Source organism: Hemibagrus wyckioides, linkage group LG09, assembly GCF_019097595.1.
Source record: "Hemibagrus wyckioides isolate EC202008001 linkage group LG09, SWU_Hwy_1.0, whole genome shotgun sequence".
NCBI lineage: Eukaryota > Metazoa > Chordata > Actinopteri > Siluriformes > Bagridae > Hemibagrus > Hemibagrus wyckioides.
Window position 1 is genome coordinate 5,885,131 of NC_080718.1, and position 24,359 is coordinate 5,909,489.

General features: G+C 40.4%; 1 protein-coding gene and 1 pseudogene across 1 annotated transcript; both read right to left on the bottom strand.

The window, feature by feature from the left end:
• Positions 1 to 431: 431 nt before the first annotated feature.
• On the bottom strand, positions 432 to 13,758 carry LOC131358865 (zinc-binding protein A33-like; annotated as a pseudogene).
• A 5,317-nt stretch (positions 13,759 to 19,075) lies between these two features.
• Positions 19,076 to 24,091, bottom strand: LOC131358846 (zinc-binding protein A33-like). Its single transcript, XM_058398223.1, has 9 exons — positions 23,972 to 24,091; positions 23,054 to 23,139; positions 21,895 to 22,457; positions 21,695 to 21,790; positions 21,349 to 21,582; positions 21,119 to 21,257; positions 20,930 to 20,965; positions 20,654 to 20,835; positions 19,076 to 20,569 (listed from the first exon to the last, which is right to left on the bottom strand). Exons 2-9 carry the CDS (start codon positions 23,112 to 23,114, stop codon positions 20,297 to 20,299), a joined length of 1,584 nt encoding a protein of 527 aa, XP_058254206.1. The 5' UTR covers positions 23,115 to 23,139; positions 23,972 to 24,091; the 3' UTR covers positions 19,076 to 20,296.
• Between the last annotated feature and the right edge of the window lie 268 nt (positions 24,092 to 24,359).

Consider the following 24,359-nt stretch of genomic DNA (forward strand, 5'->3'; position numbering starts at 1 on the left):
TCTAATTTGTGAAATAAAAACAAAGAAATATTCAATCCAAGAAATGCCCGGAAGTGGTGAGATTTCTTGTTCATTTTAGTGAGTCGGATCATTTGACTCAGCTCACCAATAAGAGTCGACTCCCAAACGACTCATTAGCATTCTTTTTTGCGGTAGTAGGAGCAATTATTGATATTTTTGACCTGAAAGTGAACAATAGTTTGAATAAATCAATAAAACTCTCATAATCTAATTTATAAAAGACACTACTGTGCATTGTATTTCAGAAAATACATTTTAACAGTTCATTTTGTGTTAAGGCATAACAATAATGGCATGTAATCTCTGTTATATCTCAATATCTCTGGTTAAGTAAGGAATCAAATTTAGAGTTTTCCAAATATTAGAATTGTTTATTAATTCATCACATGTGATGTGATATGGCTCTGGATGTTCGCAGTCAAATCGCACAAACTCAACTCAAATTCTCCTGAATTTCTGCCACCAAAGGGACAGAGAAGGCAAACAACTTCCTCATTACCTGAGACACAAATGACCTCATTACATCAGTCATAATTTCTTCTAAAAGCAGGCTAGGTTAGTTAGTTAGTTAGTTAGTTAGTTAGTTAGTTAGTTAGTTAGTTAGGCCATACATTAAAAAGGTTGTTAGGATAATGCTGAGGTGTCAAATTGTAAATATAAATCTATTTCTAGAAAATAAAAGCTATTTATGGAATGCTTCTCTACCAAAAGATGAAATCCAGGTTTATTCCAAGCTGTTGTTCCTTCATGTTTTTCCCTGCACACATTTATACTCCAGATGCACTTTATATTCAGACATTAATATTCATGATCATAATGCATTCAGTGTTACAGTATTTACATACACTGATTTGTTGAAGTGAAATGTTCTTCAGTCTTTTTTACCTCCATCATTCAAGCAAGGACTGAAGTATGGATAGAGTTTCTCAGTGAAAGACTGACCAGTGAAAGAGTAGATATGAAACCTGGCCTCAACAACATAAAAGGAGACCAGACCCTCCTCATAATCCACACACTCCCACCTTCTGGGGCTTTTCTCTCAGGGAGAGCGAGACGCAGGCTTCATCACGAGCTGTGTACTGGTTCCCGTTCCTCAGAATCACGGTCCAGAATCCATCCTCAGGCTTAAATGAATCAATCTTTCCCTTCCTGTTAACAGACTCTCTGACCACTCCTAAATCCCACTTGGTCTTCTCACTGACCTGCACCTCATAGTAAAACCTCCCTGAGAAGAAACCCTGCTTTCCCAGGACTATGGTGTAATTAGTGAATCTTTTCGGGTTTTCTGGGAGATTCTGCTCTTTGCTTCTGCATGTGACTTGTTTTCCATCATTACACAGGACGAGATGGGGAGAAGCTGTGTCAGGATCCAGAGTCACATCCACTGAGAGGAAACACAAACAGAATTTAATGATTAATCAGCTAAATAATAATAATAATAATAATAATAATAATAATAATAATAATAATAATAATACATGCACAAATGAATTTTATTTAGCTGGTATTATGAAATTTAAAAATAACTTCTACTAAAGTATTATTAATTTAATATAATACAGGAACCAGAAACTGCAGTTTACCTGCATACTGCTGAATCCTCTTCAGTTCTGTGGAGACTAATCACAACACAACAGGACATTTATTAGACTTGAGGTATAAAGACAAAGGTATCAAATTCATTAAGACAAATATATTTCCACTCATCTACCAATAATCCAACATCAAACTTTCATACAGGTAATTTGTCTCTTTTAATGTTCCAGACTTCTCAGTTTCTCACCTGTTTCTCTCAACTTCTCATTCAGCGTCACACTGAGTTTCTCATTCAGAGTCTCCTGAAGCTGAGACAGAGCCGTCCTCAGAGTGTCCACACTCAGTTCAGTGTTAATGCTGATCTCAGTCCATTTGTCCATTTGACTTTCTATTACAAATGCAGTATTTTAATTCATTTATATTCTTTATAAGAAGAATCAGACACACATGAGCAAAATCTTTACCAAAACTTTTATTCAGGATTATTCTTCCTCAAACCCATGCACAGGAAAGGATAAAGTAAAAAACATCTGTCCAAAAGTCATACACATGATATTCAATATTCACAAACCAACAGCAAATCCAAAGGGCACTCACAAACAAGCATCAAACATGATCAGCAAAACAAAGTGTTAACATTTCATTAAAGCATCAGAAATTGAAAATTTTCCTAGCATGAGATTTCTGGTCAGTAGAATTAAACCCAGCAGTGTCCTGTATGATGTGCTTGGTGTCCATGGTCACTGGGTTCAGTGTAATTTTCTCACTGATTTCACGTTAAACCATTTTCTTTTCATCTGACACACATTCACACATTATTCACAGTTTCTGTATTGAGACTCCAGGTTTGAGGTTTTTTAAAATTTCTGTTATACTTGTAGCGTACTTCGTCTCGCACCACAAAGAAATTCCACAACACCACTGGCTTTGGTGGACTATGTCTGCAATTTATTAAAGACAGGACAAGGATCAACACAAATTGCAACACACCCTCAGTTCTGCAGTCTCTGCCTCGCTCATGACCAAAGTTGTTCTGAGCGGGGGGTGGGGCAATTAGGTAATTATGCAGGTGGAAGTGACATCACTGACACACAAAACTCAATGTATTATTTTAAAACAAAATGCAATTACCCACGATATCATAGCGAATAGAAATATGCACAAAGAAACAAAATAAAATATAATAAAAATAATTAATCAGTTCCTGTGGAGACCTTCTTAAAGTTTACTGGAATGGACACTTAACCCAAAACACTACACTCTCCCCTCTCAAATTTCAGTGAACTTTAAGAATCTCGGTGAGGCACTTTCTTTCTATTGGGAGTACCCAGACTAGAGTCATTCACACGAATAGCAAAGATGCTTTGATTGGCAGAAATATGCCCTCATACATATTCCCATACACTCCCACATCAAGTATTTCTCAACCCTATTAAAGCTCACTTAGTTTGTAATTCTGGTCAGTTATCAAAATCAGTTTGAAATTTGACTTCAAGGATCACTTTAATTCTATATGAAATTTGACAGAATTTTGAGCAACTCCGCAAGAGGATCCTTTTGCCCTGATTCAGTCAATATCATACTCATACACTCAAGCAGATGTCCAACAGGTTTCACTAGCCTTCCTGCCCTGGTTCTCACTGTCCCCTTCTTAGGTCTCAAAGCAGTATCTGCTACAGTAATTGTGCCTGGAGACTTCCTTTGTCGACTTTTACAGCTTGAGGCTTTGTTCTTAGAGCTTCTGAGCGGTCTGCTCATTGAACTAATATCATCTGACATGACTGATTCAACTTCGACACTCTGGTTGCTCGCAGATTCTAGGGGCCCTTCCTCATTGCTGTGGCACGACTGATCTAGATCTAATTCAGATTCACTGTTCTGGCCACCAAACTGCTCACTGTCTGAGTTCATCTGTCCTAATTCCTGTTCACACAAACCCTCGGTGTGTTCACTCCCTTTTCCAGTAGAAAAATCCTTACCCTTCGTCCAAATTGTACAGGCTGAATTTTCCGACTCCATGACAGGTTCTTTGGTCTTTTCCTCTACAGTACACTCTCCAGTATTCTGAGGTGCTTTTAGGTCAACACCTTGTAAAATCCATGCAGCAATTCTGCTGTTCCTTGATCCTCTTCCTGATGCGGAGAGAGATCTTTGACTTTGGTCTTCCCCTTCATATTTTCCCTTTGTTGACACTGTTGATAGGACTGTAGATTCAATTTCCGGCTCTTCTAATGGAGGGAAATTGACCGGGAGTAGCAAGTTACGGTGGACCACCTTACTGTTCTTCGTCGTGGGGTTCTCAACTCTGTAGATGGGCAGTGATGGATCTTTCCACGTTACTACATGAACAGCCGAATTCCATACATCTGCCAACTTTCCCTTTCCTCTTTCCTTTTTGTTCGCCAAGAGAACACGATCTCCAACCTCTAGAAGAGCACCCTTAGCTCTTTTGTTATACTGTTGTGTCTGCTTCCTCTGGGCATCAGTAATGTTGCCATTAGCAATATTCACAGCCTCTCTGAGATCTTTCTGAATAGCTTTTACATATTCGTCATAAGTCTGAACATCCTTATCTCTGAAAGCACTTCCAAACATGACATCTACAGGTAATCTTGGAATTCTCCCAAACATCAGGAAGAATGGTGCAAAGCCTGTTGTTTTATGGGCAGTACAATTGTAAGAAAACGTGAGTGTCTGAATCATTTGTGGCCACCTTTCCTTCGCTCGAGGAGGCAAAGAGCGGATCATATTGCCGAGAGTGTGATTAAATCTCTCAGTCTGCCCATTACCCATAGGATGGTATGGCGTGGTATGGGACTTATCAACACCAGACACCAGAAACTCAGCAATCAATTTGCTCTCGAAATTGGCACCTTTGTCGGAATGTATTGTGGGAAGCCATACACACAGAAAAAGTTATTCCACAATTTCTGAGCCACTACCTTAGCTGTTTGGTTGGGACAGGGGAATGCATGGGCTAATTTTGTGAAATGGTCTGTTATGACAAGCACATCAATACTCTCTCCATGCATTCCTTCCGCAGACCACAAGTCTATACATACAAGCTCAAGTGGTGTGCTTGTTCTGATGGACTCTATTGGAGCTCTGGCCTCAGGTTCCTGAGTCTTCCTGACCACACATCGTTTACAGTGTGCCACATACCTTTTGACATCTGTGTCCATACCAGACCAGAAAAACCTCTGGCGTACAAGATGAAGTGTTCTGCTTTGTCCCTGATGTCCTGCATTATCATGAGTTCCACTGAGAGCAACAGTTCTCAGTGAGCTTGGAAGTACAAGTTGATACCTGACCTTACCAACGCGATCTTTGGACCTGCGGTAGAGAACTCCACCTTTTACTTCCAGCTTTTCCCAGTGTTTCAGAAGTCGCATTACTGGCACAGTCTCATTATCCCTCTCCCTACGTGATGGTCTCCTTTTTCTTTCAACAAAGAACACAACACGGGACACTGTGGGATCCACTTTCTGCTTCAGCTGTATCTCTTCCATAGAGAAAACAGGAAGAGTACTAACACCCCCCTGGACAAAATTATTGTTCTGGGGTAGATGGACACTATGAACTGCGTTACTAGATTCCCAGTTTAGGCAGGACTCAAATACAGCTTTCACCCCTTCACTACATAGCAGATTTGGTTTTTCAACTTGGGAACCCTTCTCGCTTTTGCGCATTTGGTGGTGTACATTCACTGACAAACGGAACGTTTCCTGAATGGCCTGAGAGGTCACATGCTTAGCATCAGTCTCCAGAGCATCACAGACCTCTAATGTCCTGGCAAAGGGTCGACGACTTAAGAGGTCAGCAGGGACATTCTTGGTACCAGGTATGTATCTTAGGTCAAAATCAAAAGGAGACAGCTTAGACACCCATCTTTGCTCGCAAGCGTCCAACTTTGGCTTCGACATTATATATGTTAAAGGATTGTTATCTGTTAACACCGTGAAGTTAGTCCCCACCAGCCAATGGGCAAATTTATCACAGACCGCCCACTTTAGTGCATAAAACTCTAATCTGTGGGCAGGGTAACGGGACTGGGCTTTTGACAGGGTCTTGCTTGCAAAAGCAACTGGTCGAGGTTTCGTCTCACCTTCTGGGATCTGACTCAAGACTGCACCCAAACCATCCATAGATGCATCAGTGGACAAAAGGAAAGATCGCTTGAAGTCCGGGTGGGCAAGAACAATGGTGTGGGAAAGTGCATGCTTTATCCTTTCTACAGCTGTGTCACACTCTGCAGTCCAGTCTTCAGGACTAAGTTTGGAAACAAAGCGTGTTTGTTGTCCACGTTTCTTACTGACTCCCTGTCCAGCTGTCAGTTTAAACAATGGTTTTGCTAAAGTTGAGAGATCTTCAATGAAATGAGAATAGTAATTTGCCATACCAAGAAAAGACTTAACTTTGGTTGGTGACGGAGTTTTTCCATCTGGTTCCATTAAATCTGTGGATCTGATGTCATTGATTGCAGACACTTTCGCTGGGTCAGTTGCTATGCCACTCTCTGTTACAATATGACCCAAAAACTTGACAGTTTTCCTTAGGAAATAGCACTTCTTCTGTGCCAGTTTCAGGTTTTCAAGCCGAGAAAACACCATCTCGAGACGACTGAGCGCTTCCATCTCACTTTTGCCAAAGACAAGTAAATCATCTAGGTAACAGAGAAGTGAAAGGTAGTTCTGGTCTCCGAATATTGATGTCATCATCCGAGAGAATGTTGCTGGGCTGTTACATAACCCCTGGGCCATACGGTTATACTCATAGAGCCCTACCGGTGTTGTGCATGCCGTGTATTTACGATCATCCTCATGAATTGGGATGTTATAGAAGCCCGATGTTAAATCAATTTTCAAATGATACCATGCTCCTCCATCTCATCCAATGTTTGTCTCAATTTCTGGTAATGGGCTAGAGGAACCCTTCTGTAAGGCAAGCGAAAGGGCCTTTCATCTTTGAGTCGTATTCGGTGAACAGTGTTCTTCACTTTACCACAGTCTAATTTATCATGAGAGAAGATACTTTCATACTGTACTATGCGGTCAGCCAGCTCTCCCTTCCAGCAATCACTCACCTCACAGGAGTCAATGTCAATTTCTGTCAGTCCCAATTCTCTCAGTTTGATTCTGTAGTCAGTCTGTTGCCTACTTTCCTTGTTAAACTCATTAGTTTGCACAATATTTTGGGGAACACATATCTGCTGGTACTCTCCTCCCTTTTCTGTGAGATCTAGTTCCTCTAGTGCAAGGCACGGGTGCACATGAGCTATCTTAGTGTTGCGGCGCAAGACAATGGGGCAGTCAATCATGTTGATTACTCTCATAGGGATCCACTTATCGCCCCACAACGGGCAAACGGTATGAGCCACCATGACATTTCTTGGTGCAGAACGGGAAGTGGAGGGTTCCAGCATAACAGTACTTCCAATGGACAGAGGGACTTCTTCCTTTAAACTTCCCCAGACCAAGTGTTCATGTTGTGGCTCCAGTGTGACACACTGTCTCAACACTACAATGCCAACTCTTTGTGGTATCTTGTCTCCATGCCAGCGATCAACATTAGAAAGCATATTCAGAAGGGGCTCTTGACAATTCTCTCGAACTGGTTGAGAAAGGCTTTTCCAGTATCATTCAGTTTTTTTCATCTGCTGAGTCACGTGCCTGATGACATTTGATCCAACTATCATGTCATCCTTTTGGCCCGGAACAACTAGGAAGTTGATTGTCATTTTGCATTCGAGCATATCCACATTCAACTCATATGTGCACTTTGGTTTTGTTTTGTTCCCTCCACAACCGGTGAGTACTTTTTTGGTGGGTTTACTCGAATCTGTTCGGATCAAGCCCCTGTCCTTAAGTGTGCATTCAGCTGATTCACTCAATGTACAAGTAACTGATCCACTATCCACAAGAGCTAAAAGTTTCACTTTCCCTTCAACTAATGCTGGAGCATAGAACAGATCATCTTCATCATTAATTCTTTTGTAAGAGGCTTTTGAAATTGAACATGGAATCTTTTGTTGAATCGCATTTATTTCACTCGCACTCTTTCGACTCAGATGGTCACTAGTAGTTGTGTAAACATCCAATGGGTTTTCTGGGGACCTTGCTTGTCTGGGACCCACACTGTTCCCCTCACAGTGTAGGTTTTCTAGTTTAAATAATGCTCGGGCCCAGTGACTGCACTGGCTCTAGCTTGTTTCACTTGCTTTTTGTCAGGGCATTCGAAACCTCTGTGCCCTGTCTTGAAACACCTAAAACACAGTCCCTCTTTAAAACAGTGAGTCTTTGTTGTATGGTCTTGAGCCCTACATATCTTACACGGGGCTGCAGAGTTTACAGATACGACCTTGCACTCTTCAGCTGCCTGTTCTTGCCCCTTCTGTTTAACAAGGAACTGCTCTAGAAGGGAAGCTACTCGTCCAAGGAGAGCAGGGTCCAAGTTGCTTGCCTGACTACTGGTAGTGGGCTGCTGCTGTGTCATGCACCAGGCATTAGGAGAGGTTTCATCTACCTTTATCCCCCTATTCACTCTGGTGAACTGCTTGTCTCTGTGGTGGCTGTCAATTAATGCTTGGATTTCACGTGCATCCCAACTCTCCAGTGGTTTACTTCGAAGGGCTGTGTACAGACTAGGCTCTGGGCAATGCCTTACAAACATCATCATCGGTTAAAATTTGACAAATCAGGAGTCTGGGGCGTGGGCTGCTGGGCATGATCTACATAATCTCTCTGAGCATTCTGCCCTGCGGGTCTCAGGTTTGCCACAATTTGATTCCCAATTTCACTACCAAGTTGCTTCATTAAATCTGCCATCATTCGCCACTGATTCACTTGCTCGCCCCCTGGGGGGTTGCATGTTCTTTCTCCATTAGGCTCTGTTATGTCACTACTCATGCGAGGCAACGTTGCAGTGTTAGTTAAAGGACGTACAGGAGTGGCTACCATGTTTTGTTCTAGCATAGTGTTTAACTGGATCCCCCTCCCCGTTCCAGGAGAGAACCTCTTGAAACACCACTTCTTACACAAACAGGTGTCACATTTGTAGGATTAACATTTACATCTGACATGTGTTCTTGTGTGTCGTTGCATGTAAAACCATAAGTGTCCATGTTTGTCGCACTGCTTATCTACCCCAAAGTTCTCTGTTCTGGTGATGTTGATGGAGATGACTCTACCCGGCGATCTGCGATGGCTAATCTCTTGATCCGGGTCACGGCACCAATTTGTAGCGTACTTCGTCTCGCACCACAAAGAAATTCCACAACACCACTGGCTTTGGTGGACTATGTCTGCAATTTATTAAAGACAGGACAAGGATCAACACAAATTGCAACACACCCTCAGTTCTGCAGTCTCTGCCTCGCTCATGACCAAAGTTGTTCTGAGCGGGGGGTGGGGCAATTAGGTAATTATGCAGGTGGAAGTGACATCACTGACACACAAAACTCAATGTATTATTTTAAAACAAAATGCAATTACCCACGATATCATAGCGAATAGAAATATGCACAAAGAAACAAAATAAAATATAATAAAAATAATTAATCAATTCCTGTGGAGACCTTCTTAAAGTTTGCTGGAATGGACACTTAACCCAAAACACTACATACTGATCAATAATATATTTTTATTGGTTTTTATTGTTATAAACCTATTTAAAGTCTAAATAACTTCCATTTCTGAAGAAAAGTATTTTTATTCTTTTACAGTTTAGTCGTCATCTCATGCTTTTAGCTCTCTGAGACATTTGTGGAGTTTTGTTGGAGTCACTATATGCTAATGAACTGTGACATGCACACACTTGATTGAGGTGGGAATTTATCCAGTACTGTAGAGATGATCAGTGGTGCTGAGTTTTTACCTCCATCAGTCAAGCAAGGACTGAAGTATGGATAGAGTTTCTCAGTAAAAGAGTGACCAGTGAAAGAGTAGATATGAGACCTGGCCTCATCATCATAAAAGGAAACCAGACCCTCCTCATAATCCACAAACAGTCCCACTTTCGGTGGCTTTTCTCTCAAAAAGAGGGAAATATACGGATCATCATGGGCCTTATACTCATTCCCATTCCTTAAAGCCATGGTCCAGACTCCATCCTGAGGTTTAAATGTTTCAATCTTACTCTTCCTGTTAACAGACTCTCTGGCTACTCCTAAACGTCACTCAATCTTCCCGCTGACCTGCACCTCATAGTAAAACCTTCCTGAGGAGAAACTCTCCTTTCCCAGGACAACCAAATAATTAGTGAATCTTTTCGGGGTGTCTGGGAGATTCTGCTTTGTGTTTCCACATGTAACTTGTTTTCCACCATCAGACAGGATGAGAAAGGGAGAAGCTGTGTCAGGGTCCAGAATCACATCCACTGAGAGAAACACACAGTATGTGATGAGCAGGTAAATAACCGATAACATAGATATTAATAATAACAAATAATACAGTATATCATAAAAGTTATAGTTTAAAGACAGATGGAAATACGCTGTATGTAAATGGCCCTAAAATCATTCAGTGAAAAAAAACAAAAAGTGTGTATAGAGTTTATGGCTTTGAGGGAGAATGTAAAAATGTTATTCCTACTGCATGGAGATAACAGGAAGCTATATTGACAAAGGTTCTTTTTCTAACTTCACTCAGTGTTTCACTATAGGAATCGTTTTGGGCGTGACCAACTGTGGAAGCTCCTATGACACCATGTCTGTCTTCGACAGACAGGTCAACCTGTGACCAGGCTTACAGTATATTAGTCAGGTCGGCCCCTGCCAAGGTCATTCATGTTTTCTTCCCATGGGAGACTGCAGCAAGCTCTCTCAGCACATCCTGATTCGCTGATTTCGCTAAACTGTTCAACAGGCGGACCGTCATTGGAAACCGTCACCGGAAACCGTCACCGAACACAAGGTCATTTAGATCGGATTGTGTTTTAGTGACATCCTTAACAATTAGAATTGTGTCCGCGTCAAGGCAAGCTATTCTAATTGGCCTATTGGGTGTTAAATTACACCGATAGGTGACGTTAAGTCAACTAGAGGCTTTATGCATCAAGGCATGGCTTCAGAAGGTTTAATTACCTTAGACCAGCAGGCTTCATGTTGTGACGAGTCTGAGGTCTACATCGCTTCTCAGACATTATGTCGACGGCCATTACCCCCGCCAAAGGGAATGAGTGGAAAATTAGGGAGGTTGCATCCCGCCTGTGTCATTTCTCATGTGGAGCTATCATCTCAGGCAGGGACCCTCACCCCATGTGCATCATGTGTATGGGTCCTAAGCATGCTCAAACATTGCTGGCAGATCCAGAAAAATGTGCTCACTGTGCATCATTGCCGGTGAAAATATTAGAAAGGAGGCTGAGAGTGGCAGTGGCAAACAAGCCTGTCTGGTGCTGCCACACAACCTGTGGTGACTGACCACCTCCCGCAAGCTAGTATGGGCTGGTTGGACATGGTGGAAGCCAAATCCCCGGATATGCCTCCACTGTTTAAAGGCCTGCTTGGGCAGGAGGGAGGTGAACAGGGGGACGAGGAGGCAGAGAACTCTGATCTCCTCAATTTCAGCATGGACAATGAAGAGAGGAAGACAATTCCCTCTTCCCCATCCAACAGTCTAGGCCACCTAGCACGAACGACTTAGCCTTTCAAGTAGACAGCAACTTGCACGAGGTGTGTAAACGAGCCTTGGCGAAATTGGACCTGAAGATGCTGAAGGGCGGAGAGGGACCTTTATGATGGGAAAAGGTTGCCTTCCACTCAGCCTGCAGCGAGTAAACTCCTGCCTGCAGTGCCTGCTTGCATGAGGGAAATGTCTCGTTACTGGTCTAGCCCCTTTAGGAGCAAGCTCTCTACCAAGGGGAATTCCATGTTGGAGATTCAAGGGAGAGCTGGGGTTGGCCGAACCTCCAGCAGTAGAGCCTTCAGTGGCCTACCACCTCCATCCGAATCGTCGCTCTATTTCTGCCTTCTCTCAGAAGTTGAATTCATTATGTCCAGTACGGGCTCTTCATATGTATGTAGAAAGAACAGCAGGTTTCAGGACTCATGACTAGCTGTTTGTGTCTTGGGCTACTCCTCACAAGGGGAAGCTGTTGTCTCGCAGAGGCCTTCAACCTTCAAGGGCTTGAGAAACCACTCCACAAGGGGTATGGCTACATAATGGGCCTTACTCAGGGGAGTTTCAGTTATAGATATTTGTTCAGCAGCAAGTTGGGCTACTCCAACTTACTTTTGTTTGGTTTTATAGACTGGACGTCTGAACCATCCTTAGTACATGCAGTGCTGGGACCTGGTAGGTCTGTGTCCACTTAATTGTTATAGAGGTTAGAAAAAGAATGATGGGTTACTTAGAGTAAACCAGATAACAGAGTGATAACAGAGTGACCTACACTTCCCTCCTTCACTCTATAATCACTCTATAATGACCTTGGCAGGGGCCGATCTGACTAATATAAGGGGGGCAGAACCTGGTGACAGGTCGATCTGTCTGTTGAAGACAGATGTGGTGTCATAGGAGCTTCCCATAGTGAAACACCTCACTCTGTTGTCAAAGAACCCAGGTTTACATTAAGTAACCCATGATTTTTTAATAACAAGGGTCACTCTAAATCTTCTTTTATTAAATATGACTCTTACTTGGGTATTGATAATATAATGTAAATGTAGAATACAGGAACCAGAAACTGGAGATTACCTGCATGCTGCTGAATCCTCTTCAGGTCTGTGGAGACTAATTACAACAGAATAGGAGATTTATTACAGATAGTTATAATGTAGACCTGAAATCAGATTAAACTATAAAATCCATTCAAGTAAATATGCCTTCAATTATTGATTAATAAACCAATATGTAATGTTCATACAGCCTCTGACAATCTGTTACAGACTTCTCAGTTTCTCACCTGTTTCTCTCAACTTCTCTCAAGTCATTCAGAGTCTCCTGAAGCTGAGACAGGGCCGTCCTCAGAGCGTCCACACTCAGTTCAGTGTTAATGCTGATCTCAGTCCAGTTCTTGGTGTGTGGAGCGATGCGCAGTGACAGGTAACCCTACCTACGGGTAACTCTGATGTTCTGTGATCTTCTGCACTGTGGCTGAGTGATAGAGAGAGGAACACTGACCTGTAGGAGGTGGAGATGATCGTCAGTGAGTGAGAGCTGCTCCAGCTCAGCATCTCTCTTCTTCAGCTCCTCTATTTCCTGTTCCAGCTCTTTAATGAGTCCTTCAGCCTGCTTCTCTGCTGCTTTCTGCTTCTCCTCCACTACCTTCAGCAGCTCAGCCTGACTCCTCTCAATGGAGAGAATCAGAGTGGTGAAGACTTCAACACTGTCTGATTTCTCTTTCTCTGTGTTTCTCTAAAGAAAAGAATAATTTACCAAAAAGTGTATGAAAAAGAAATATGTATGAAAAATGTACAGAATGCAGCAGATATGAACTACATCATGTTTCACCCACTTTTCTGACCTCTACTGAGTGATTAATCTCCTGGATCTTCTTCAGCCGCTCCTGGATCATCTGCAGCAGCTCCAAGCTTTGTTTTTCACAGCTGCGCACAGAAATAGAAAATAAATAAACTAAAATAAAATAAACAAAGTTTGATTTTGATTTCAAATGTAGCATTTAAATATATTTGAATTCTTTCATTTTTAACACTGATGTTGGTGTCTCTCACCTTCCTCTGTCCACTCTCCTCCTCTAATGGAATAACTTTGTGATCTTTGTGTTCTCCTTCAGTGCAGAACTGACACACATACATCTGATCATCTTTACAGAACAACTCCAGAGGTCTCTCGTGCTTCTGGCATATGTAGTTCTCCAGGTTCTTCATTGCGTTTATTAGTTTGTGTTTCTTATATTTTGGAACATAATTATGAGGCTCTAAATGAGATGTGCAGAAAGTCACGCCACAATCCAGACAGGATTTTATGGCTTTTCGTTTTACACCAATGCAAATGTCACAAAGAATCTGAGGCCTTTCTTTTTGAAGTGATCTGCAACCTCTCTCAGTGTTATATTAATCTTGAGTTCAGGTCTCATGGTGAATTTCTCTTTACAGTATGGACAATGACAGTGTTGACTCGTATCCCAGCTTTGTGTAATGGAGCTCTTGCAGAAGTTGTGTCCACATGGAGTGCTGACGGGATCAGTGAACACTTCCAGTTTGAGTAAAGTATGTACAAGCAAAGCTGAGAGCTGAGCTGTTCAGAGCTGGAAGTGGGTGGGAATAATAATCTCTAAAATGTATTTGACAGTAATCAGAAATCTGCTTTATCTAGCTTTCATTAGCATAGTCACTCAAGCATGAACTGTGTAACTTACATTCAACCGCTGTATCCATGCTGTTCCATCTACTTCTTGACAAAGATTCAGCCATATCCTTTTCTTCTTCTTTTTTACCCTTTCAGCCAAAAATTGTTATTCAGTTCACATACTGCAACACATTATATGAATTAAAGTAAAAAGCACAGACTTTCAGACTTTCACTGAGCACTTAGTCAGTAACTATTGTATTATAGTTTCTCACTTCCTGGTGTTAGTAAGAATGCTGGAATGTGGCCCAGTAACATACTTGTAACAGACATAAGAACACAATTAGGTGTTTAAATTTATCTTAGTATATTTTTTCACTGAGCATGAAACTTCATTTCATTTATCTCTATTTTGAAACATTCATCTACAATGTCAGAGTCAGAGTCAGCTTTACTGTCAGTGCTGATGTTTGTACAGGACATACAGAGGATTGAAGTTACGTTTCACTCAGTCCTACATGCAGCTACAAGAAAAGTAATACAACAACTGAAAAATACTAGGAAGAAGGTGGAAACAAATATCTGTCTATCTATCCATTTATACATATCTCAATGTCAATCATCAGAATTATGGATGGTCATGTTTCCCATGGGACAGAACTACATCTTCACCTGGTGCTGTTCACTCAGTTTATTACTCAGAGTAATAAAAAATTAAATGAAGTACATACTTTAGTGTATTCTGTCAAAACAGCTTGTATTTATGCTCTTCTCTGGTCCACTGGATACACAGTAATTAAACACATCATTTGTTTTTAAAAGTCTTTCTGGTTGAGGTGAACATGCAGGCTGCTCTGGTTTGTAACAATTGAAGGCAGCTCCACATATTAACCATCGATTGTGTAATGGTATTGTGATAAACAACGAAAAAAAAGGAATTCACCTCAGCTGTTTTGGTAAATTATTAAATTTATATGTTAAATGTCCTACTATTACAATTACATCTGCTAACCTTGCTCCTACCTGTCAGAGGGAACCTTTGCCTGAATATTGACACTCCTGTTTTAGAGCTGTACACTTCCAGTTCTCTTACGGATATTTATAACCACGCTTAATATTGTTGCGAAGTATCCTCAGCCCACTCCATTACCAAGCCTTTGTATGTTGCTACTTCTTTGTATGTTTACTATTACTGCATTTTTGTGTGTGACCTTGCTTGCCTGTTTTGCTTCTCGTTTTTGCCTACTGCTTTGCCCTTTGAAATTTGTTTGCCTCTCTGTCTGCCTGTTTGGATATTTGAACTTATGCCTGTCTTTGACCCTGCTCTTGTTTTACAATTCCAATCAACCATCGCACCAAATGTGCATTCCTCCTTACACTGCTCACAGGAAAAGCTTTGGACTCGGTTACCACAGTCTAGGACAATGACACTCAGGTGAGAGAATCTTATGGTCACTTTACTCAATCACTCTATGATGTTTTCAAATACCCTGCAGGAGAGTGTGAAATCTCTGAACAAATACTCCAGCTCTGCCAGGGCTCTCTTACTGCTGCTGAATATGCTGTAACTTTCCACACTCTTGCCACTCAGAGTGGGTGGAATAATGTCGAGATATTTCAAGATGGACTAAACCCCTCTCTGCAAGCTGAACTGGCCTGTCACGCCCAGCACATAACTACACTGGTCTGCATCGACAATCTAATAAGGAACCAAGCACTGTGGCCCCTTAACAGAAAACCCCCAGTCACGTGTAGAGAATACTGTCACCATTACTGATTGAGTTTCTAATGTGGCCAAAATGGATACCAATGACTTTTAAAATTTCGGCAGTGGATAAGCAAGCCATTGGGGACGACCTCATCACTCACCTAACACTCCCACTCACCATGTAGATTGGACTCTTCCGCACTGAAAAAAATCACCCTGCTCACCAAACTACCCCCATCATGTCTGGGACTGCTGCATTGATCTGTTACCCAACACCACTCCTCCCAAGTATTTACCCATTGCCAGCCCCTGAAAAAAAAAAACAGATCTTCAGAGACCTCATAAACCAGTACATTATTGTCTACAGCGATGATAATTTCATCTAGACCTACTAAACCCATATATCACATGTGTGCTAAGTATTACAAGCATTACAGAAACAAAGCTTATTTGTTAAAGGAGTTTGAGTATGTGAGGTTCACTGGCACACAACCACATTCCTGGGATATGCCATCAACAAGGGGGTACAAATGGATACCAGCAAAATGAGTGCAGTAATGGACTGGCCCACACCCACCAGGATTAAGGAACTCCAATGATTCCTAGGCTTCACAAACTTTTACTGCCAATTCATTTGGGGCTACAGTGCAGTGGTCGCCCCACTTACAACTCCATTCAAAGGAAAGCCTCAAAAACTCCACTGGTCCAACACTGTACAATGAGCCTTTAAATCACTCAAAGAAAAATTCACAAATGCATCTTGCTCAACTGGAATCAACCAAGGCCTCCAACATTTGAACTGTTTCAACAACTTCCAAATGAGACATTACGATTAGAACAGTATACCTACAACTTAAGAAACAGGGATGATGCTTTTAGAAGAATATGGATGCCTCTTGTGGACCTCTGACCTTTTGGCCATTTTAGAAGTACTTAACAAAACGTATGACCATATTTAAAACTACAGCTCAACATACATGTGTTGTTTTTTTTGTTTTGGTTTTTTTCTTCTGTGTTGTTTTTCTTTCTCTGTCTTTTCTTTCTTTCTTTCTTTTTATTTTTTATTTATTTACTTTATTTATTTTTTCATTCCCATCTCTTTTATTTATGTACTTTTAGGTACTGTAATAAATCAATCAATAAACAAATAATCAATAAACAAATAATTGAAAAAAAAAAGAAGAAAAATTCACCATGGCCCTTGTCCTCCACCACCCTGACCAATCCATCCATTTCATCCTAGAAGTGGACGCTTCCTGCTGTGGGATTGGCACAGTACTGTCACAACATCATGGGGACCTGGGAAAGCTCCACCCCTATGCCTTAAACTATCTCCCTTAAACTTACCCCTGCAGAAACCAACTATGATGTCTGGAACCAGGAACTCTTTCTATAAAGGAGGCACTAGAGCAATGGAGACATTGGCTAAAGGGGGCCCTTCACTTGTTCCAGGTACTTATGGACCACAAAAACCTGGAATATATAAAAGGAGCTAAGATACTGAATACAAGCAAGCAAAATGGACACTTTTTTACCAGGCTTCATTTTACAGTTATGTATCTATCTGGCTCCCAAAATAGCAAGCCTAAAGCACTCTCCTGCCAGCATGACCCTGCCCAAGTGGAACCCAACCCAGAACCCTTACTACCACCCTTGATCATTTGTTGCCACCCCTCTGGTGGGACATTATGGAGGAAATTCAGCTGACTCAGCAGGATGAGGAAGTCCCCCCAGAATGCCCCTCTTCATGCCAATACCTCCCTACAACTCTCCTTCCAACGGACCATGGAATGGGTACATTCCACGCCCACTTCCAGACACCCAGGCATTCAAAGGACAATACAAATGGTTCTGGTGGCCCTCAGTTTTCAAGGATATCAAAACATATGTCAATGCCTGCTGCATCGGTGCCCAAGTCTGTACAGCCCCACAACTGCCATCTGGGCTCCTGGAACCTCTCCCAGTCCCACACAAACCATGGTCTCATGTTTCGGTTGACTTTGTTATCAACCTCCCAAGTGCCCATGGCTTGCAGTGGTCGACTGATTGTCTAAGGCCTGAAAACTTGTGGAAAATGGCCACTGCCCCATTTGAACATTTGTTCCAAAATTTTGGCATCCCTGAAGACATCGTCTCTGACAGAGGAGTGAATTCATCCCATGGGCCGAGTATGCCCAAAATTCCCTTAATCTCAATCACCACTGTTTCCTTGGTCAGGAGAACCGCTGAATGTCCCAATGGTGGAGGACTATTATTGGTAGAGCAGAGAAAGTTGGGAAAATGCCCACGTGCGCTTACAAAAAGCTGTACACAGGCAATGGACCCAGGATGACTGCAGACGGTACCCTCATCCCCTATACTGACTGGGACAAATAGTCTGGTAATTAACCAAAATTCTACGCCTAAGGCGTACATGTCATACATGTCATAAACTAAAAAGTCCCAGGTACGTCGACCTATTCAAGATCGTCCGAAAAATTAACTTACAGATTTGAACTGCCAGCCGACTATTGCATAGCACCGTCCTTCCATGTCTCCCTTCTATAACCCACCCATACAAATGACAACCCAGACAACCCCATCCGATTTACAATACCTAGTCGGCTGGGAAGGGTGCGGTCCTGAAGAGAGATCATTGGTAAGCGCATATGACATCCTTGACCCAGCCCTCACTTCCAAATTTCACTCCACCCACCCTGACTGACTTGGCCCCTAGACCCTGGGGTCAACCCAATAGAATACCTAGATGTGTTCCTAAAGGGAGGGATTCTGTTACAATTACACCTGCTAACCTTGTTCCTGCCCACCAAAGGGAACCTTCGCCCAAATATTGACATTCCGGTTTTACATTGGTACACTTCTGGTTCTCTTGCGGATATTTATATTGCTACCATGCTAAGTATTGTTGCAAAGTATCATTAGCCTGCTGCATTACCAAGCCTTGCATGTTGTTAACATTTTCTGCATTTTTGTGTATGACCTTGCTTGCCTGTTTTGCTTCTAGTTTTTGTCTACTGTTTTGCCCTTTAGATTTGTTTGCCTCTCATGCCTGCCGGTTTGGATATTTGAACTTTGTGCAATTCGGATATTTCATGCCTTGGTTTGTTTAATAAACAGAGTTGTTCCGCACATGGATCCTGCCTCCCAATCCTTACGTCTACTAATTAAACTTCACAGCAGGATTGTGTCACAACTCAAGAAATTCTTGACAAAATTCTGAATTAGTTCATGGAGGGAATAAGAAGACACTGAACATTCTGATTAAATAATGTGAGGAACTATAAAATATTTGTTAATAAAAAATGACTTTTATTAGTATGTGTATACAATTACATAAAAAAACTGCAGTGTACCTGCATACTGCTGAATCTTCTTCAGTTCTTTGGAGACTAATTACAACACAACAACATTTATTAAATGAAATATGGTTTTAAACTTAATTAGAAAGCTACAACAAAGCTACAAAAATTGTTTACACAAATGTGTTTTCACTCATCATCACCAACACTTGTTAAAGATATATTCATGATTAAGTTCTTGTAGTTATTAGTCTATTTGACTGTTAATCAAATTCTCAGTAAAACTGTCAACATTCAAATAATGAGCCTCATACTTGAGTGTTGGAATTATGGTGGGATAGGATCTGTGAAATGTATTTTATACTGAAATTTGTTAATTTCCCCAGCTGGAAATTCACATCTCAGATGGTTTGAAAATCTGCTGTAGAGAATAAATTAATCTGTTTATGCATTTGGCAACACTTTACAAGTAAATGATGTGATACAGTTTTGGCAGTTTATTGGGATAATATTGTTACTGCTACAGTGCTGTAGTTGTTTGTTGTTTATCACATTCTTATGTTGTTTATCTATATTTCTCTTAAAATCATCCTAAATACACTGAGGATTACTTGCTAGCAAAACCCAGTGATTTTAATTAAATTATTGAATAAACAGCAGGAGGGACTTAACACAGTCTGTAGAAGATTTTATTCTTATTTTATAATTTTACATCAATGTGCAAGTAATGTGAATGTGTAAATAATACACATCACACATGACACAGTCACACAGTTAAACAGGATTAATTGCTGCATTATATTGAAAAATCTTAAATGTACAACAGAGGTAACAGAACATTAACATATAAAACCCGGATGAAAAGACTACAGGCCAAATATGTTAACTAGCTATTCTTAAAAGTATTTTCATATAAGATGGTTTGGTTGTCAGAGGTGTCTAAGAAAATCTACCTATTAGCAATGCAAGAAAAATAGATCTAGCTAATTTTGCTTGCTAGTATTTGACTGGTTTTAAGTAGTGTAAGTTTGCTCTTTTTACCTCTAAACAGAAAAGACAAGAATGCTGCATAATAATTACCAACTCAATTTATGCATGAGGAGTGTCAGTGTTGTCTTTTTTTAAGTATGAATACTAAAATAGGCACTTAAGTATACAGTTAACTGGGAGAATTAATCATTTGTTCAAGCTGACAGGTACAGAAAGCTACTATTGTGTCTCTTTTCATGCAAATGAAGCAAACAACATGCAAATATAAATGCTTCCAAGAGAAATTATTGCTTGTTTATGTTTCTCTATTGAAAAGCTGAATTCTAGGTTTATTATACAGGTTTTCCCTTTTAATAGACATTCACATTATATTCCATATAAACTTAAAAGGATATTTAAAAATATGATCATTACTCATGTACTGATAGCTGATTTCCAAGATTACCACCAGAAATAAAAAATCTCATGCATTACTGATTTTGTGAAGTGAAATTTTACACACGAGAGATTATCAGTGGTGCTGAGTTTTGACCTTCATCAACTGAACAAGGATTGAAGCATGGATAGAGTTTCTCAGTAAAAGAGTGACCAGTGAAAGAGTAGATATGAAACCTGGCCTCAACATCATAAAAGGAGACCAGACCCTCCTCATAATCCACAAACACTCCCACTTTCTGGGGCTTTTCTCTCAAGAAGATGGAGACATATGGATCATCACGAGCCTGACACTCATTCCCATTTCTCAGAGCCATGGTCCAGAGTCCATCCTGAGGGTTAAAATTCTCAATCTTAGTCTTCCTGTTAACAGACTCTCTGACCACTCCTAAACGCCAATCAGTCTTCCCACTGACCTGCACCTCATAGTAAAATCTTCCTGAGAAGAAACCCTGCTTTCCCAGGACCATGGTGTAAAATCTGAATCTTTTTGGGTTTTCTGGAAGATACTGCTCTTTTTGTCTAAACATCACTTGTTTTCCTTCATCAGAAAGGATGAGAAAGCGATTAACTGTATCAGGATCCAGAGTCACATCCACTGAGAGAAACACACAGCATGTGATGAGCATGCAGGTGAATAATGAATCATCATCCAATGTACAATACAGATAAGTTATAAAACTGCAGTTTACCTGCATACTGCTGAATCTTCTTCAGTTCTTTAGAGACTAATTACAACAGAACAAGACATTTATTAATTTAAATATGTTTTTAATGTAAACTTGGAATTAGAAAGCTACAACAAAATCACTAATAAATAACATTACAAATTGTCTCTAATACAATATTTCTTTTCTAACAGACTTCACAGTTTCTCTCACCTGTTTCTTTCAGTTTCTCATTCAGAGTCTCCTGAAGCTGAGACAGGGCCGTCCTCAGAGTGTCCACACTCAGTTCAGTGTTAATGCTGATCTCAGGCCAGTTCTTGGTGTGTGGAGCGATGCACAGTGACGGGTAAACCTACAGTAGAACAGGAGAGAGGAGAAATGCCTCAGCTGATGTTCTGTGATCTTCTGCACTGTGGCTGAGTGATAGAGAGAGGAACACTGACCTGGAGGAGGTGGAGATGATCGTCAGTGAGTGAGAGCTGCTCCAGCTCAGCATCTCTCTTCTTCAGCTCCTCTATTTCCTGTTCCAGCTCTTTAATGAGTCCTTCAGCCTGCTTCTCTGCTGCTTTTTGCTTCTCATCCATCACCTTCAGCAGCTCAGCCTGACTCCTCCCAATGGAGCGAATCAGAGCGGTGAAGACTTCAACACTGTTTGATTTCTCTTTCTCTGTGTTTCTCTAAAAAAAGAACTTCTCACATTTACCAAAAAGTATCAAATGCTATGACATGAAATATGTATGAAAAATGTACAGAATGCAGCAGATATGAACTACATCATGTTTCACCCACTTTGCTGAGCTCTACTGAGTGATTAATCTCCTGGATCTTCTTTAATCGTTTCTGGATCATCTGCTGCAGCTCTGACTGTGTTTTTCCCAGATGACTCTGTGAACAAAACATGAATGACGTGATTTTCTATTAAAAACACAGTATCTTAATTAACTTATATTCTTCACAAGAATATTTAACACTCAGTCAGTGTCTCTCACCTTCCTCTGTCCACTCTCCTCCTCTAATGGAATAATGTTGTGACCTTTATGTTCTCCTTCAGTGCAGAACTGACACAGATGCATCTGATCATTTCTACAGAACAGCTCCAGAGGTCTCTCGTGCTTCTGGCATATGTATTTTTCCAGGTTCTTCACTGCATTTATTAGTTTGTGTTTCTTATAATTTGGAACACTATTATGAGGCTCTAAATGAGTCGTACAGAAAGTCACGCCACAATCCAGACAGGATTTTACAGCCTTCTGCTTCACACCAGTGCAGACATCACAGAGAACCTCCAAACTCTCAGGAGGCTCTTTGCTTCTATTCTTGAAGTGATCTGCAACCGCTTTTAGTTTTATATTAATCTTAAGTTCAGGTCGCATGATGAATTTCTCTTTACAATATGGACAATCAGAGTGTTGACTTGTATCCCAGCTTTGTGTAATGCAGCTCTTGCAGAAGTTGTGACCACATGGAGTGGTGACGGGATCAGTGAACACCTCCAGACAGATGGAACACTGTAACTGTTCTTCAGTCAGGAGACTGCTGGATTCATCTGCAACTGGTGGAGGGATTATGAATAAAAATGTATATATACATATATATATATATATATATATATATATATATATATATATATATATATATATATATATATATATATATATATATATATAAAGTTTCATAAAACAAATATTAAATAATATTTTGTATCCAGCTGAAAAGTGGGTTATAATTTAAGAAAAAGTGGACCATCTTTAATTTCTATTCTATATAGTCTGTACTTTAAAGTATAGGAGAGACATGTGTATTAGAGCTGTGTATCAGGACTGCCGTTCTTTTACTTTCTTAGAAGTAGAAGCAGGCAGTCAAATAGAATGGAGTAGGACTAAATGATATGATTGCTCAGCGCTGCATGACACACTTACTGTCTTTATGATCAGAATCTGCTTTATCCTGGTCTGAGTCCATGGGGTTTAAATTACTTATTTGTTTGTATTGTGGAAAACAGAAGTTTAATAAAAATACCACAAGTATGTTCAGACAAAAATAACTGTAGAATAATGATCCCTGAAAAGTATTTGATTTTATAATCAGAAATCTGCTTTATCTAGCTTTCACTAGCATATTCACTCAAGTACAAACTTTGTAACTTACAATGAACAGATCTATACATGGTGCTCCATCTGCTATGTCTTGGTTTCAGAGATTCAGCCATGTCCTTTTTTCTTCTTCGTTTTAACCTTTTATAAATAAATAAATCATTATTCAGTTCACATAGTACAACACATTATATTGTAAAAAGCAAAGACTTTCACTGAGCATTCTGACAGATCTCTATCATTAATTATAATATTATAGTTTCTCACTTCCTGGTGGTGTTAGTAAGACTGCTGGAATGTGGCCCAATTACATACTTGTAACAGACATGAAAACACAATGAAGTCTTTAAATTTATCTTAGTTAGTCTGTTCACTGAGAATGAAATTTAATTTTATTTAATTGAACCCTTTTATGAAACATTTCTCTACAAGGTCAATGTCAATCATCAGAATAATAGATGGTCATGTTTCCCTGGGGACAGAACTACATCATTTACACTTCTGGATTTTGGTAGATGCTCTTATCCAGAGCGACGTAAAAAAGTGCTTTGAAGCCTCTATCAGTAAATAAATTAACACTGGTTCAATAGGTGACAGACTTAGGCTACCATCAGCATAAAAACTGTGTTGGTAGTTTTGTTAATAACAACATATAACAAACAACATACAACAATACATAAAACAAATAAGAGCTAGTTAAAGTGTTTCAGTAAGAGGTAGGTCTTCATCCGTCGATGGCCAGTGACTCAGCTGTACAGACATCTAGGGGACGTTCATTCCACCACCTCGGTGGCAGAACAGAAAAGATTCTAGATGTATACCTACCTCTCTCCCTGAGAGATGGTTGGATCAGTCAAGCAGTGCTAGTAGATCTCCACCTGGTACTATTTAATCAGTTCATGGTAGAAAAAACAGCAAACCAGAACCTCACAGAAATGCTAAACAATCAAACAAGATTAAATGAAGTACATACTTTAGTGTTCTGTCAGAACCGCTCGTGTTTATGCTCTTCTCAGGTCCACTAGATACACAGTAATTAAACACATCATTTGTTTTTCTTTCTGGTTGAGGTGAACATTCAGGCTGCTCTAGTTTGTAACAATTGAAGGCGGCTCCACATATTAACCCTAGATTGTGTAATGGTACAGCGACAAACAGAAAGAAAAACGAATAATAATAAGAGAAACCTCAGATGTTTTGGTAAATTATTAAATTAATATGTTCAGTGAACTACTAACCAAACTTCACACCAGCATTGTGTCACAACTCAAGAAATTCTTGACAAAATTATGAATTATTTCATGGAGATAATAGGGAGATACTGAAGATGCTGAAATAATGTGAAGAACTTTAAAACATTT

Coding starts and splice junctions, on each gene's coding strand:
- LOC131358846 (XM_058398223.1), bottom strand. CDS start 23,114: ATGGCTGAATCTCTGAAACCAAGACATAGCAGATGGAGCACCATGTAT. Junction 22,458..23,053: donor CATGTATAGATCTGTTCATT/GTAAGTTACAAA, acceptor TCCCTCCACCAG/TTGCAGATGAATCCAGCAGT. Junction 21,583..21,694: donor ACTCAGTAGAGCTCAGCAAA/GTGGGTGAAACA, acceptor TTCTTTTTTTAG/AGAAACACAGAGAAAGAGAA.